Consider the following 17,536-nt stretch of genomic DNA (forward strand, 5'->3'; position numbering starts at 1 on the left):
GGAGATCTTCCACAAACCAAACAAAGAGCAAAGAACAATTAAAATAAAATAGCAGAGCTAGATAGCTAACCTACATACTTACAAAGGTTCTCTAATCCAGAAGTTACTTAGCAAGAGAAAGTCCAAAATGGGCAAAAAAATCAGCTGGCACCTAGCCATCATGGCCCACACAAATCAAAAGTGTCCCAACGCTAGCTGCAATCTCAGCAAAGGGCAAAACCAGAGCTTTCCTTTATAGCTTGTGCCAATCAGATGTCGGTCCAATTATGTAACCCACCAGACAATTGGTGATACTGACCAGGTGATATAACCAATCAGGTGAGATTGCCAATTTGTTTCTGGTGTTCTACAGCTGCATAACCTCCCACAAATCCTTGCTTCAACAAGATGGAATGTGTAAGCCCACTTAGGAAATCTTGAAACCATGATAGCAGATGAGACACCTGTACACCTATAAATGCTTCTTATCTGTTATTTTTTCCTAAGGTTGCCAGAGTACTCCTGGCAACCGGCAAAGGATCAGGGAAGAGGAGTTTACAAGGAAGGGGAGTTTACAAGGAACAGCATCTTGCAGCGATATATCTATATCATTGCCATCACTTCTGGGATGTTGGGGTGATGCTCTGGTACTTGGGCAAAAAATCTATGGTAAATTTGGCTTCACCATAAAGAGTTTCTTTCTCAAATAACAGAGCATCTCCCTGATGACCCAGACATGATAATGTCACTTCTGGGTCATGTGGGCAGTGACACAGATGTGTCGCTGCATGTCAGGTGGATATCCCTCTTTTTCAGGGTAAACATCATCCCCCACCAGCCAACTGATCAAAGGTGCAGCAGTGGAACCTGGCTGTGGGGGGACCCCCACCTCCATATGGAGATCTGGCTGCCCAGTCCTTCCCTCTGAGTCACTGTCAGCTTGTAATTGGTGTTCCAAGAGCAGAAATGGTCCATTGTTCAGTGTTTATCTCTGCCCTCTTGCAAAAATTCTAAAACATTAGCTACGGAGGGATGCAGTCAACCCAGCTTTTTTCTCCAAGTCCATCACACAAATGCTTTCCATGCTGACGTGTCAATTCTATTTGTAGACTCTACAAGATGACAGGATGATTTCCGTCACCTCTTTAGAATATCCCAGTTTTAGCAAGCTGTTCCTCTCAACTTCCAGGCAGTTAAGCCCCACCGGGGTGGGTTGGAATGGACAACTGGTCCCTGTTGTAGAAGGTTCAGGCAAACTGGTAGAGGAATCTGAGATGCCACTGACAGCTGAATTAGCATGGAGTACGAAGGTCATCTTGGCCAATTGGCCACAATGTGACCTCTCTTCCTGCTGAGTATATTTTTTGCAATAACCTCATCATTACTGGAAATGGGAGGAAAGCATATAGGAGCCCCACTGGCCACTTTGAAGAAGAAGAGTTGGTTCTTATATGCCACTTTTTTCTCTATCAGAAGGAGTTTCAAAGCGGCTTGCAATCACCTTCCCTTTCCTCTCCCCACAACAGACACCCTGTGAGGTAGGTGAGGCTGAGAAAGTCCTGATATTACTGCTCGGTCAGAACACCCTCCAAGATGGAGGTCCTGTGGTTTGGTAAGAAAGGACCAGGAGAGGCCATGCACTTGTCTTGCCTAGATGGTATACAGTTTACAGCTTTATCATCTGCTAGGAATTTAGGAATTAGTCTTGATTCCTCCCTATCCATGGAGACTCAGATCATTAGAGTAGCTTAACTGGTGTTCTACTCTTCCCTTCTACTAGCATACTACGTGGCCCAAGAGCACCTAACCACAGTGAGCTTCCAGGCCATACATCGCCTGGGTCATGCATACCTGATGGGCTTCCTACCTTACTATGCCCCCCAAAGAGCACTTTGCTCAGCCAATACAAAATGGCTGGTGATCCCTGACCCTAGAGAAGTATGTCTTGTCTCAATGAGGGCCAGGGCCTTTTTGGTTCTGGCCCCTAGCTGGTGGAATGAGCTGCGGGATTTACAGGAACTTTCTGTTTTGTAGGGCTTGCAAAACAGACCTCTTCTGACAGGTTTTTGGTTGGGGCCAGTGAACAACGGAAACTTAAAACATCATATGGGGTACTTCTTAAAGTAACCCACCCTCCAAGTGGCAGATGGGGAAGTAGAAACTAAGACCCACAGCTGGGGATATTATGGAATTTTTAACTGTTTAAACTGATTTTAATTGTAATTATATATGTTTGTGAACTGCCCTGAGTAGGTAACTCTGAAATATATATAAATTAATTAAACAAATTTGGAAGTAAAACCTCCTGTTGTTTTTTTTTTGAGGAATAAAAATTACCCTCCGGTAGTTGGGTCTATACTTGGGAAGGTTATGTTGGAATTGAAAAGAGGACCTTTCCCTCCTATCCTGCCTAGGCATGGCCTTGAGCTTATCCCTAGTTTCAACCAGTATGCTGTCAAGCTCCTCTGTGAATAATTTGTCCCCTTGAAAGAGATATGCTGTTACTATAGTTTTGGACTGTTAGTCCAATTGTCATACTTTAAGACAGGGGTAGTCAAACTGCGGCCCTCCAGATGTCCATGGACCACAATTCCCAGAAGCCCCTGCCAGCGAATGCTGGCAGGGGCTCCTGGGAATTGTAGTCCACGGACATCTGGAGGGCCGCAGTTTGACTACCCTTGCTTTAAGCCATAATGGAGGTTTGGTGACTGTTTTTGAAGCCAATGTTCTGGCCGAAAAGATTCTTGTGTATAGTGTTAAACCTGCTGAAAAGAAGCTGCTTTAAAGATTCTACTCACCCCCTCTATTACTCTCTTGTCTGTTTCAGTGTTGCCTACACCATGCAATTGTTGCTCTGTCTATGAGTGATGCTGCGGTGGCTGCCTTGATCATCATGGCCACAGTCTTGTGGGTTGTTCTCTGCGCAGTATCTGAAATTTTGTCCATGGCATTATGGAGTGAACCTTCTCTATCCTCTGAAATTAGACCACCCAATTACAGGACTACTATTGGCACATCCAAAAGAGGAATCTGCAAGACAGATTCTCCATATTCTGGCAAATAATAACATTTTTAAATAAAAGTTTACCAGCGGTCTTTTCCTTTCAGCCCTCCCCCCCATTCTGGCATTGGAAGATTTCTTTGAGAAGGGTCTATTGTAGGAAAGTATTCCCTTTTCCCTTCAGGATCATATCACTTTTTCCTTCAGAGGGTTCCTCTGCAAGGGTAGGTTCATTTGAGTCCAAGACTCCAAAGGATTGGAAAAAATGAATGCTAGAGAAGGTAGCCTTTCCTACTGCTCCCTATCAAACCAGGAAGACTGATGAGGGTTCCTCCCACCACCAAGGAGACAGGAAATGATGTTTAGTCCTGCCTCCATAAGCATGTAGCGGAAAACACCCACCAAGACATCTTCCTGCCTCACAGGAGGAACTTCTAATCTTGTCTAAACAGAACCCCAAAGCCTGAAGTTAAACTTAAACCTGGAGTTCCTTCAGAAAAAGGACTGAGAATTGGTAGAAGAGAGGATTCCTTTTGTGCTTGGCTTCCTCAGTGTTTGGACCTGACAGGCCTTGTTCACATGGATGCACATCTAGTACACCCACATCTCCCCAGCCACACACACTAACCTATACTTCTTTTTGATAATATGTTAACACAGTTGACTAATAAATTGTTCAGGATCTCTTGTGCACCAGACTTCCAGTGATAGTAGAGTTCTATGAAGGGAACTTCAGATGTATAATCTGGTTTTTGAAAGCAGATGAAGTATTGGAGCTATGGCACACATACACCTCCCCCCTCCCAAAAAGAGGAAAGCACACAAATCCTATTTAAATTACTGGAAATATTCAATGCCATACCAAGCAGCTTTACAGCCTAGAAGGGAGGAAATTTAGATGCAGAACAGGTACCTTTTGCCCACACTGGGCTTTATAGCAGCTGGGGTGGGGCATCACAGTTGTTTCCAATCAGTAAATCAACATGATTAGCTGCAGTACAGATTCATCTATATCCTCCCTAGTTATTTTTAAAGGCCAAATAACACTTCAATTCTAATCCCAGAAATCCTACACCATGTGTAATTATACTCAAGATTACTTGGATGCATTCTTTGGTCAGTTACTGACAGTTGTATTGGGCAACTTTTGTTCTGCTTCACAGGTTTTGCCATACTGCAACCTTTTTGAGTCTGTGAGCACTTTTGGGATTCTGACACTGGATGGCAGAGTCAACCACAAAATCCCAGGGAGTGAGGTCATGCATAGCTGTAATACTAACTCTTCATCATTTCAGGAAGATCTGTTTAACTGGATGCCTTTTGAAGTGAACATATTGTTTAAAAATATCTTCTTGAGAGACACACAGGCACCATGTTGGGGAACTCCACCCTCTAGAATATTGCAAGGCTGTGTTTTGTACTCTGTAGTCTTTAACATTTATATGCAATCCATGGGGAAGACAGTCATTCCACTGGGAATTGGGCATCATCAGTATGCCACCTGATACGCAACTGTTTTTCATGAGATCCAGGAACAAAATGTTCACCTGTTTTGACAAAGGGGCTTTGACTCTCAAAAACTTATACCCTGAAAATCTTGTTGGTCCCTAAGGTGCTACTGAAATCCAGATGTTTAGCTATGAATGACTGCCTCAATAGGGTTATAGCTGGATAAAGATGGTAACCAACTAAAAATGCAGACAAGAGTCGCTGATAGTAGGTCAACCAAGAGAAGACTTTGATTGTATAGTGAGATTAGCTGTTATATAATAATCTCAGACTAGGACTGGGGAGATCCAGTTTTACATCCCCATTTAGCAATGAAGCCCTCAGGGTAACCTCAAGTGAGCCACACTCTCATCCCAGCCTGCCTTATGAATTATTATGAATTATTATTATGAATTATTATTACATGGAAAACAGCATTCAGGATAAGGCTGAGGGACTTCATAATGTTCCACCTGGAAAAGAGGAGGTTGAGAGGAGACATGATTAAGTATTTGAAAAGGCTGTCACTTGGAAGAGGGCTGAGAATGGTTCCTGTTTATAGCATAGGACAGGACCTACAGTAATGGGTTTAAAACTACGTTTGGAACAGTACTGGCTAAATATCAGGGGGGAAATATTGTAGTAGTTCAGACTGATCCTGCATTAAATGGGGGGTTGGACTAGATGGCATTTATGGCCTCTTCCAACTCTATATTATAAAGCATTACATAATCTGCTCCCTGGTGCTATGCGTGTCAGATTTCTGTTTTTACTTATGTCCCATCCCCTTCCAGCCATAGGTAATATAGTCAGAGGAAGATACCGCACTTCAAACTACCAAGTAACTTGATCTTATTCCATTCATCCCTAGCACAAAGAATGACACCTACCCAAGGACATATATATTATATATAATATGTAACTGATGTACCATTCTCTCTATTGTTTTGGGGTGCCTTGGCAAATGCCTCCGTCAGTGGATGTAGAAGGGAAGAGGTGTAAACTGCTGGAAAGTTACAGCCTGAGAAGTCATTCTAATGGAGGGGGGGTTACAGATAGTAATGAGTTCCCACTGAAACAAATTAATAACTAAATTTAATAGCCTGAATGAATATTGTTAAAGGATTCTATTTTTAAATATATATATAATGAAAAAATAAATATCACCAATAACAATATACTAGTGGTGCAATAAACCTTTTCTTGGATGTCTGAGAACACAAAATCAGAAGAGGGGGACATGCAAAAGGCTACAATATATGGCTGGTGAGCTATGGTTAGTAGCTCAGTTATTTGTATAGCATATAGGTCTAAGTTACATTGTGATTGCAAGATTAACACATAATTGCCAGAATTTAGATGGATTCCAGGGCAGTTTTTAAGATCTTGCACTTTAATGCACTTTCTGATCTCAACAACCTTTTAAACTCTATTAATTGGAATGAGCACTTTTTTATACTGAAAACCCCGATGTGGATGGCAAAAGCTAGCCTGATTGCATGAGACCTTGAAAATGAAACAGGGTCAGCCCTGGGTAGCACTTTACTGAGAGACCACCAAGGAAGTCCAGGGTTGTGATTCAGATGCAGGCAATGGTAAACCACTTCCATGTCTTGCCTTGAAAACCCACCATAAATTGGCTGTAACTTGACAACATTTCTTCCAACACCACCAATACTGAAAATATTGTAGCTGTAGATCAGGGATCCTCAACCCCCGGTCTCCGGCCCGGTACCGGGCTGCAAAGGCCATGGTACCGGGCCGCCAGCGGCCGCACCTGCCTCCCCCCCCCCGCAGTGAGAGGGAGGGAAGAGGCAGGCACGGCCGCTGGCACGCCAGCGACACAAACGTGTACGCGCGGAGCCGCTGCGCATGCGTGTTTGCGCCCCCTGCTGGCGAAAATGCACATGCGCAGCAGTTCCGCGTGTGCGCGTTTACATGCAGCTGCGGCGGCTGGGCCGCCGGCTCTCTCTCACCCTCAGAGGCGGTCCCCGACTACAAGAAGGTTGGGGACTGCTGCTGTAGATTACACACTGATTTGTCCATAAGTGTCAGTAAAAACAAAACAAGAGAGTCAACATTACAAACATATTTTAATTAAAAATGTATGAAATGCAATACAGACAGTAAAGAAAAAATTGTGCACAAACAATTTGCATAAGGAATTAGCTTTCATAAAAACAAGAATTCTGGGTCACTATTGGCCAAGTGCATACTTTAGTTTGCATGAAATCAAATCAAAAGTTATTAGATAAATTATGTAGTTTCTAAAAAAAAAACAACAACACACCCTCCCACAGGATTATTATACTATATGCTATGGATTTCAAAATAGATGTCATAACGAAATTCCAATTCTCAAACTATTTATTTTTTCCTAGGTGGAATCATACAAAATGGTTGATCACTTTGTTATTAGTACAGCTAACAGGACATGAATGAATACTAAAATCAAATTTTTCTTCTTAACAAAAAACGACTTGCATATATTAGAACACTGAAGCATATTTCAAGGTCAATGCTGAAAACATGTTAAGTAGATTTATTTTGCCATCCAAGGTACCAGCCCTATGGATGTTTTATAAAAACTAGAATATTAAGGGCTTTCCCTCCTGTCCTTTGGATAATCATGATGACTGAGATAGAAATATACCATTCATGGAACTTGCAAGCCTTAGAAAGACTAGAATCTGTGTGTGAGATATAGTTATCCATATATATATTAAATATATCTAGGCCAACTGTCTTTCACATTGTTCTTAAGATCATCTTCTACATCGGCTGTCTATAACCATTTGAGTACTTAAAGCAACTGTACATCACAGGTGTTTCCATCTGGAAATCTGCTGGACTGCAAAAGGTCTACCTTTAAACAGGTACATCTATTTGCCACCAGGCTAGCATTGTATGTACTGAGCAAAGGAATGCCTTAGCATCTACCATAATATAGGAGAAATATTCTTTGGGCTTATAAACATTAAGTGATATTTTCTGCCGTCTGCCATGTGCAATGAAAACCAAGCATACAGGCATATACACAACATGAATATTGCATCTACAACATGAATTTGTATTATGAATACTGATAGTATGATACAATATTCTACATAGATGACCAAAAAATATTTGAAGTGCTTGAACTTCATGTACTTCACTAGGAAGATACACAGAGAGGGTTCTCCCCAGACTACATTGTCATGTAAGCAAAATACCAGATAAACTTTCTGAAGAGGAAGATCTGAAATATAGCAAGTGGTTTCAGCATTATACTTGAATGCAAGTCTTGTGTATTTTCCCCTTTTATTGTCATGCAGCACTGCGTAATTCCCTCCCACATCCACACACACCAAAAATGTTCCACAGTTATAGACTGAACTGTTACAGCATAAATCTTCCAATGTTCACCATTGTCTTGGAAAAGTTAATAAAAGATACTTCCCTATGAAACAGGGAGATTCCTCCTGAGTACTTCTTTTGATGCTGGAGCTATGCTATCCGGGAAGACCACTTCAAATTCTATTATTAAGTCACCTCGCTGATCAGGATTTTTGGGCAATGGCAAACCATATCCTATAATTCTTCTTCTCATTCCAGGCTTTACAACTTCATTTACTGTCATCGGTATGGTTCGACCTTCGATTGTTGGTACATTGATTGAAGTGCCACATAAAGCCTAAAAAAAATGAAACAAGTCACATGAGGAGAAACAACACATATAACTGGCCAAACACTAGAAATGTCCCTATACATGAAGACACCAAATATAATTGGGAAAAGCAATATTTAATGATGTCCAGCAGATATTTCCAACACAGTAATAATATTGTATTGCAACCCAGGAATTCAATAGCACCTTTAAAACTTTTTAAAACAATCAGCATGAATTTTCCTGAGTCAGAGCTTGTTTCTTCAGATGTATAGATGTGCACATTGATTATGCTTAGTTAGATGCAAAGAAATGGGCAGTATAAAAATCTAAATAAATAAATACCCAATGGAAGAGGGGAAGGTGAATAATACCAAGGAAGGCTGTTGTAAAACAGCATCCAAGCTAAAGAGAAATCAATTCAGTATAGTGTATACATAAGACACTCCCAACCAACAACAGCAGGGTAAAATAAATGTGAAAGCTAATGCAGGATAACTCATTTCCTCTTGCATTACATTTGATGTTTATTTTACTTTACTGTAGTTGGTTGGGAGTGTCTCACACCTAATCTAGGTGAATTGATTTCTCTTTCAACTGGATGTAGTTTTAGAACAGCCTCTCTTGGTATCACCCCTTCTGTTGCATATTTAACCAAGCCTAATCAATGTACTCCAGACTCCGGGGAATGGTAGAGCAGTGGTCCCCAACCTTTTTATCGCCGGGGACCGGTCAACGCTTGACAATTTTACTGCGGCCCGGGGGGGTAGTCTTTTGCCGAGGGACATCGCTGCCGCCTGGGCCCCTGCTCCACTTCCTTTCCCGCCGACGCCCCTGACTTCCCGCCACCTGCTGGTAGGTGCTGCCAAGGGGGAGCCCCAGCCCCAGCCATGGTGGCTGCTGGAGAGCACCAAAGGTTAGCTGACAGCAGAGTGGCAGGGCAGCCCCCGAGGCAGTAGCCAGGGAGGAGGACGAGGTGGAGCCGCGGCCCGGTACCAACTGATCTACGGACCGGTACCGGTCCCCGGACCGGGGGTTGGAGACCACTGTGGTAGAGGACAGGAAGGCCTGGAGGATCATTGTCCATGGGGTCGCAATGGGTCGGACATGACTTCGCACCTAAACAACAACAACTCAATGTACATTTCTACGCATCTTAAGTTATTCTTTAAATATATCCATACATAGCATAATTTAAAAGCCTGACAAAAGCAGAGGCTGAATCTTGCACAAACAATGACACTCTGCAGCTCTTTAGAAGCACTTCCTATTGTAGTGAGGTGGAAGAAGTGAACTGGCTCTTTGATACAAGGAGGGACGGAGTTGGCACCATAGCACCCACAGGCACTGATGCCTCAGTTGTCTACAGCTCCAGTCACCTGCAGGGTAACATATTCAGTCACGGAAGTTCTTGTGCACTGTTCTATCTTCAGCTAGGAATATGCATACAATATAAATTCCTTTACTTCAAATTTCCATCCATAGAATAAAATACAGCAGTTCTTACACAAATGGAATTTGAAAGGCTGAGGCAGAAGATGACATTCTGGAACACTTAAGATACTCTCCTACCTATAGTCACTGAAGGAACAGCTGACAATTTTCAGTTTGGAGACTTCCATAGCAAATCAACTTAACCATATTAAGTGCCTCTTTGGGCAAAAATCTGATAACTATTAAGCAAGACTCCTAAGAGCATACTGATTTGAGAAACTGGGGAATTAACAGATTTATGCAGAAACTATGACACCATAGAAGAGACCAAGCAATAACAAAGTTCAACATGCAACAATACTTTACAAAATATAACTAATAAAACATTCAAGTGGATGAGTCATCAGAATGGAATTGCTACATCCAGCCAGATGCTCAGAACAAGCCTTCTTTAAGAAAAAGTGAGACCCAAAATATCTGTAAGCTGCTTTGAGACTCCTTCGCGTAGAGAAAAGTGGCATATAAGAACCAACTCTTCTTCTATCTCATCTATGGAATATGCAAGATCAGCAATATGAATAATTAAGCTGAATATAAAGGGTATCCTACAGGGGTGTGTATATTTAGCATAATTAGAATAGGAACGTCCTGATTTTTCAAATTGTCTCTTGATTGGTTCAACAGGAGACTGCCTACATTTTGAGCAAACTTCTTCCCTGCTTGCCTCCAGAATCACAGTTGAACAGAACAATGGCTACAGCTAGATAACTTTCCATGTGTAGTGTTTCTCTTCATAAACTAAAACTATTGTATTCTTTAAGCAGCCTGGTGGTCTACTCTTTCTGCATATTCAAACTCTTCCAACACAATGAATCTTCATGGTAAGTCCAATGTTTCACAGCAGTAAGAGCAAGGTAATACATACAGTGATCAGGTAATATATAATATACTGTGATGCAGTCCACAGTCCTGTTTCTTTTATAAAATTTTATTTCTGAACCATTCCATTAGCACACACCCCTATTACCTTTGTAAAAATGTTCTTCTGAACCATTCCATTTTACAGTTTGCATAATTATTAAAATGTGGGAGCTTTCCTGACTTCCTGAGAAGCTTTCCTGACTTCACCAAAATGGAAGCCAAAAAATATCCATGTGTATGAACAATTGCTGATTTGTTGGGTCGCACTATTAGAGCTAGTGATTTATGGGTGGGGGGGGGTGTATTTACAGCTGGCATCAGTGGGGATTTGTAGGTTCATCAGGCCCCAGGCTAGTTTCCATGGGGGGAAGTCCCTTTTCCATTCACCACTTCACAGACGCTCTGAGATGTTAGAGAAAAATGACTTTATAACAAAACACTTGGGTTCACTGGAGTTAGTGAGCGTGAGCCCTTGCCTGGGAAATGGAGTGGATCAGTTCTATCAGTTCTATCAGTTCTGGAAATGCATTTGAAAAATTAGGTTGACTGAGTGAGATGAGTATACCCCCATGACCACATCTAAGATCCTTCTTGCCAGTCAAGGGAGGGAGATAGTTTTCCTTCTTATCAATCTATGATAGTTTTAAGGTTGTGACAAAACAGAAAATGGCTGCTATGGGAAAAGAGCCCTTCACTCTCTTCACCGATCCAAAAACTAGTACAGAACACACGTGGGAAGAGAAAATGTCAAAAAAGTACTGTAGAAGAAGTATAGAAGTTATAAGGCAGAAGGGAAAGAGAAACTAAGGAATAGATAAGCAGAAGACCATAAACCTACTGATCTAGCTGCTCTCCCTACCATGGCAGGAAAAGAACTGAAGGATGGGTGATGCTCACCAAGGAGACAGGAAGAGGAATAATTTTAGTCCTGCCTCGAGAGAGTGGTACGAATCACCCAATCAAGATATCCTCCTGACTCAGAGGGCAAGCCTATGATACCATGACGCGACAGAGCAAACCATCCCCTGATCTAGAGGCTGCCAAAGCTAGCATCATATTTGGGGATAAGCATGGGCCCAAGGCAGGATCTTGAACTGGAACTGATGTCTCTCATGAGTGAATCCAAGGGATTTGGCAGTAAATAGTAAAGAAAGGAACATGAATATACTTTCTATTAAGTCTATCAAGGTTATACAAATCCTTCATCTGTAGAACCTTGCTATTAATTGGTCAGCGTCCATATGAATTACTTCTACATCTTTACCTAGCTCAAAAACATAAAATGCTGAATGGTGTTCCAGTCTCCATTACTCTTGTGGTCTTTGCATATAATGCAGTAGAAGTCAGAACATCTTTGATGCAACAGAATAGCTTTAATAAATTTCATTTTTAAAAGATTATCCGCCATGCCCCTTATAAAAAAAATAAATAAATGGAGATCAGGGGAAACTATCCTGATGGATGCTGTGAGGTGAAACAGCCAAGAGTGACAGTTTCCTAAACCCACTTACTTGCTGGAGAACGTCATTTTCTCATGTGATCTGAAGAGGGCCAGCATCATTTTTTTTTTTACCAGTGCCATATCTTAAGAGTCTTTACCATTTTTTTGATGAACCACCTTTGAGGCTCGACTTTCTACTGGAGAGTCAAGCACTGAGATAGGAAACAACCTGGAGATTGGGGGTGGGCAATACAGCCTTTAGAGAGGCAGGCATCTGATAGACTATGTTGACCCACTCTTCCTTGATTTCTGTAGTGAATATATGATCTGTAAATAAGCACTAGGCTGAGAAGTTTCAGAATGTTCCATATGGTCTTCCTCCCTGGGTGATTCTGACTTGGGGTAGAGGGCCTAGAAATCCTTGATGCATTGTATCTAGGAGGAAAGAGCTCATCCCGAGAGCAAAAACAATATGACTATTGGCTTGTATGGAGGAGTTCATCACTGGATATGCCCCTGTCCCAGTGATCTAACTTATTACCAGATTGTACCTGGTCCTGTTAGAGGCATACAACTAACAAAAAGGTTATTATGGGGTTCTTCTTTGCCACCTTAATCAGCCAACGGAGATGAGGTTAGCTAGCCTTGCCTAGGCCCTTATTGTGTTCCTTGCCACTTTTGGAAGAATGAGATGAGGGGATTAAGGACACTGAAAGAGAAAAGGCATACAAAGATAGCAACAGGCTATGGCCTCTAGAGAGAAAGATTCCTCAAGAATCTAGCATAAACTCACAGAGGAGGCATTAAGATAAACTGAAAATATGTCAATACTCCTTCCACAAAACCACCCTACTTCCTGCCTCTGGAGACTGTATGTAACAGAGTACCCTAACAGAGAGCCAGTTTGGTGTAGTGGTTAGGAGTGCGGACTTCTAATCTGGCGAGCCGGGTTTGATTCTGCGCTCCCCCACATGCATCCAGCTGGGTGACCTTGGGCTCGCCACGGCACTGATAAAATTGTTCTGACCGAGCAGTGATATCAGGGCTCTCTCAGCCTCACCCACCCCACAGGGTGTCTGTTGTGGGGAGAGGAATGTGAAGGCGACTGTAAGCCGCTTTGAGCCTCCTTCGGGTAGGGAAAAGCGGCATATAAGAACCAACTCTTCTTCTTCTTCTTCTAAATGTTCCAGAATGTTTTCCTCTTCTCAAGTGAAAAAAATAATTTTCTCGGAGAAGTTTTCAAATACTGCTATAACAATAGTAGAATAAACAAACTGAGCAGGATGCTTTGACTTCTCCCCTTTGGGCATGCATGGCCCAAGACTGCACCTTTAGGCATGGATGGTCAAAAGCTGAATCTGTGAAAATTTTGGCACCTAAATCCTAGCCCTAGTTTCTGAATTGAACCTCTGTGCAGGTGACAAGCCCATTAGCATGATGCATCAAGTATTAGCATAATATGCTGGCCTACCAGAATTAGAGTACCCATCTGTACAACAGAATTACTTCATTATATTAGTTTAAATCCACACCATCAATGCAGTTCATTGACACCGAAATTGGTACAGTGTCAGTTTGCAGACTACACCGTCTTCATACTTTGCAGACTTTTCAACTGCTACCTAATTAGAAGCTAATTTTGTGATCAGATAACAGTGGTTTATCTACTGTCCTCTCCAAAAAAACTTTGTACAGACCTAATGGTGAACTACTGTACTGTGTAGTGGGGAAATGTACCATTGTTGGAAATAATACAGAAATGCAAACAATATCTGAGAGTGTCAGACAGAACTCTTACTAAAGTATCAGAAAAAGAAAGTTTCAATGCTGTTATTTTTAATAATAACAAATAGTCATAAAATGATTAAAACCAGGGTGAAAGCAGACTTTACATAAGGTCAACTTTTATAAAAGGCACAGTGGTCAAAGGGAAAAGAAAGGGATGGACAAAAACACAGTTATTCTGGAATCCTTTACATATTGTTATATCATCTTGAGTTCTAGAAGAAATTGGTCCGTCTTCCAAATAGTGCAATCAGAGCCATCCAACACAGGTTCTCAGATGCCTTTTAAAGTATAAACATTGCTGTGGGCAACATCATGCTGATTTTCAGCTCTGACTCACAGTAATCAAAGTAAGTTGAGTGAACAGTAGGGATCCCTGCCAAGACTTTTCCTGGAGCCTACCAAGTGTTGCTAGAAAGTGGGTGGGATCAGGCCTGACAGGGTTTGTGATTGATCACAAGAGATCCAATTGACTGGACAGATTAAAATAACATTATTTCAGTGGCAGTAGCCACCAAAATGTTGGTTTTATTCTTTCTCACTCCTTTTTTCCAAAGTTTTTTAATTGCCTCCTTTCTCCCTATATTGACAGAGTGTGTACAATTTGCTTCCTGCAGCACAGCTTTTGTGGTTGGCGCCACCTCCCGTGGAGCAATTTCATGAATGTGCCCATGAATCTGTGTTGCAATTTCCAAGGTGCCTATAGGATAATCATTATGCAGTTTTTAACAATATAGTTCTAAACTGAATACAGTTCTTACCTCCCGTAAACTTATCTTGACAGGATATATGATGTTTGATCCATCCCTCTTGAAGTGAGGATGTGGTTTATCTTTAATCACAAACACAATATCTGCGGGGATAGTGTTGGGTGTTTCATCGCCTTCTCTGGGAAATGTAATTTTAGTACCCTCCTTCCATCCTTTCTTGATATCAATGGTAAGAATTTTATCCTCTGTTCTGACACTTCTTCCATCTGGATTGAGCCTTTTTCTGGAAATCCTCATTCTTTTGGTACAGCTATGATAAATCTCTTCCAATGATACCTTCAGTTCATGAATAACAGGGGGATCTTGCTTACGACGAGGTTGGCTGCCAACAGTGTTTCTTTCCCTTGGAAATCCATTCATATTAAAAGCAGTAAAGGAACCAAATGGATCTCCATCCACTTCCATGTCTTCAGTGTCCCTGCCACCAGGCATCCTTCTCCCAAAGAAGATTTCAAAAGGATTTGCACCACCAAAAAAGGCTGCAAATGTAGCATGTGGGTCTCCATGGAAGGAGTACCGGAATGTGCCACCTTGTCCATCAGGCCCTCCAGCTCCTCCTTTTAATCCTAAAGAGGGACAAACACATTTAACAAAAATTATATTTTCAAATTCCCACACTTATTTAAAATGATGATGATGGCACAGCCAAAATTCAATGCAAGAATCATTGCCCGGTACTTATTAAGAAGTTTAAATCTATTTATTGGAACTTACTTCCCAGTAATCTCACAAAGGATGGCAGTCAAGAGCTGTACAAAAATGCTCAAGTACTGCAGAACAAACCTCAAAGAGATATTATAAAAGTATGTTATCACACCCATGCTGATAGTTACCTCAACTATTTCAAGCCTGCCATTTCTTCTTACATGATGACACCCACCTACTCTCTGTGATTAATTTCACCCACACATCCTTCCTAAATTTAAACAGTTTCTCAGCTTTCCACTCCATCTTCAGAACACCTAACTAGGCCTTGCTTAAGGCTGAAGGCATATTAACCCTTTAATCTTCTCCATCTGCTTCTTAGCAACAAACATCCTTTAAAAGTTAGCCATCATGTATGTTTTATAAAAATATAATGCATAAATATATCACTAAGGAGGTTAAGCCTAGCTTGTTATTTTGAACTCTTTGTTTCTGCATGAAAACTTTACTTATTAACATTTAAACATGTTTGTGTTTGTTATTCTAATTCATATGTATCAGTGTTTTTATTTATTGCATTTAAGTCTATGGCGATATGTACAGCATAGAGTTTGACAGTCATTTCCTCTTCCCAGGAAACTTGTGAGGAGAATTAGAGTTATTTCTCATGAAATCTGCTATACCCTCTCCAAATTACAATTCCTAAGATTTTTTTGCAGGGGGTATGCTCTTTGCAATTGATAGAAAATAATCTAAATGTATATCGTTGAAACATCTTTAGAGCGCTACCAATGTCCATCTTGGTGTACAGCACATGAACTACTGCCCACAATATGAAGCTGAAATACAGTATTTGCTGGCGTATAAGACTACTTATTTCACCTGAAAAACATGCCTCCAAGTGGGGGGGGGTCGTCCTATACTCTGGGTGCACCAGTTGGGATAGGTCCATAGTGGACTCCCGATGCCCGCCCACCTCATTCTACATTCCATCCAGTATCACGTGGTATCCAGCGCGGTCGTGGCAGGTCATTGGCGTGGCTGCAGCAAGCATCAGCAGTGAGACAGGGGGACAGCCTTTTCAGTGTGACCGGCCCATTCTGCTCAGCAGGAAGCAGCTGCGTTCCGGCACGCCCCTTGTCTACGCAGAGCTCACACATGCACACTCGTGCACTAGTGCCGGTCACAGGGAGATGCAGGGGCGGGCTGGAGGCGTTGCGGTTGTGCTGCGGCCGTACAATGGTGACAATGACAGGTACTGTAATGTAATGTAACAAACTCTATATTTTGAGTGGAAATGTTGGAGGGTCGTCTTATATGCCAGGTCGTCTTATACGCCGGCAAATACGGTAGTTCTTTCTGTAGTTTAAATGCTACATTTCTCTGTGAGCTAGTCTCTAACTAATAAAGGTTAATTGATTTGCATTGTCCTACTACAATGCAGTAGTAGGCCCAGTCAAACAAAATCCTTTACAGAACAAAAAAGATTTACATTTACCTCTTGAAAGATGAAAGACATTTGAAAAAATTGTGACCAATTCTGTAGTTAAGAAACTGTATAAGTCTTTAAAGAAAAAGTGCAAAACAGCAACACCAAGCTGTAAAGCCTCTGCATACTGTAATAGCTTGCTTTCAAAAACTAATCGGTATAATCCAAAATGTGAATCTTTGAAATTTTCTAGAAACAGAATTGTCTGTGATTAATGGACTTTCAGCCCCAATTATGTGAGCCTGGTAGAAGAGCTGGATTTCTCAACAACTGAGCATAAGTCTTCCAAACTGGCAGGGGGGGGGAATGTATGCTTGATGTGTGCACAGGTTTTCCATAGGTTAGGATTATACATAGGAGAGTACAAACATGCAGCAAGGTTTTATGATGCTTTAAAAACTTTTTTAAAATCCAGATCTTCCAAATCTGTCTTAACATCAAAATAAGAACTGAATCCCTTACCCTAATTCAGAAAAATAATATTGTTATTAATAATAATAATTAAGATGCTTAAAATTTAATTTTAACCTTTGCTATGATAAGTATGATGATATGCATATTCAAGCATACCAATGTAGTACTATGTAACAGGTAATGTCAAGCCAGCTAACAAACTACACCATGTCCTCAATGGAATGACACTTCCTAGAATAGATAATGGATAGGTTTTACTGAAAGGACATCAGGTTCCACGGCTATAAAAAAATAGGGCTACTATTCATGCTCTGGTCAATAGCAACAGAACTGTTATGGCTACCAAGAATAAACAATCAAAAGGAGATTTTTAAAAATCAATATTTCATAGATATTGTCACTAATGTTCCAAAATATCATTACTTAAGTTCCGAGTATCCTGTTTAAAGACTTGTTTAACCTGCTTCTATTCCTTTGATAGCAAAAATACAAAAGCAATTTCCCTGTGTTCTGTTGGGGAGGA

At 41.2% G+C, this 17,536-nt stretch overlaps 1 protein-coding gene across 8 annotated transcripts in view; it reads right to left on the bottom strand.

Annotated features, from left to right (window-relative positions):
- Positions 1-6,542: 6,542 nt before the first annotated feature.
- Positions 6,543-17,536, bottom strand: part of DNAJB4 (DnaJ heat shock protein family (Hsp40) member B4) — a 32,216-nt gene continuing 21,222 nt past the window's right edge. For all 8 annotated transcript variants that reach the window (XM_077333264.1, XM_077333268.1, XM_077333266.1 and 5 more), the window contains 2 exons: positions 14,457-15,031; positions 6,543-8,141 (listed from right to left, as the gene is read on the bottom strand). In XM_077333264.1, the coding sequence (XP_077189379.1) occupies positions 7,908-8,141; positions 14,457-15,031 (809 nt within the window). In that variant the 3' untranslated portion in view covers positions 6,543-7,907. The remainder of the gene's footprint in view (positions 8,142-14,456; positions 15,032-17,536) is intronic.

This window comes from Paroedura picta, chromosome 4, assembly GCF_049243985.1.
Source record: "Paroedura picta isolate Pp20150507F chromosome 4, Ppicta_v3.0, whole genome shotgun sequence".
Taxonomy (NCBI): Eukaryota; Metazoa; Chordata; class Lepidosauria; order Squamata; family Gekkonidae; genus Paroedura; species Paroedura picta.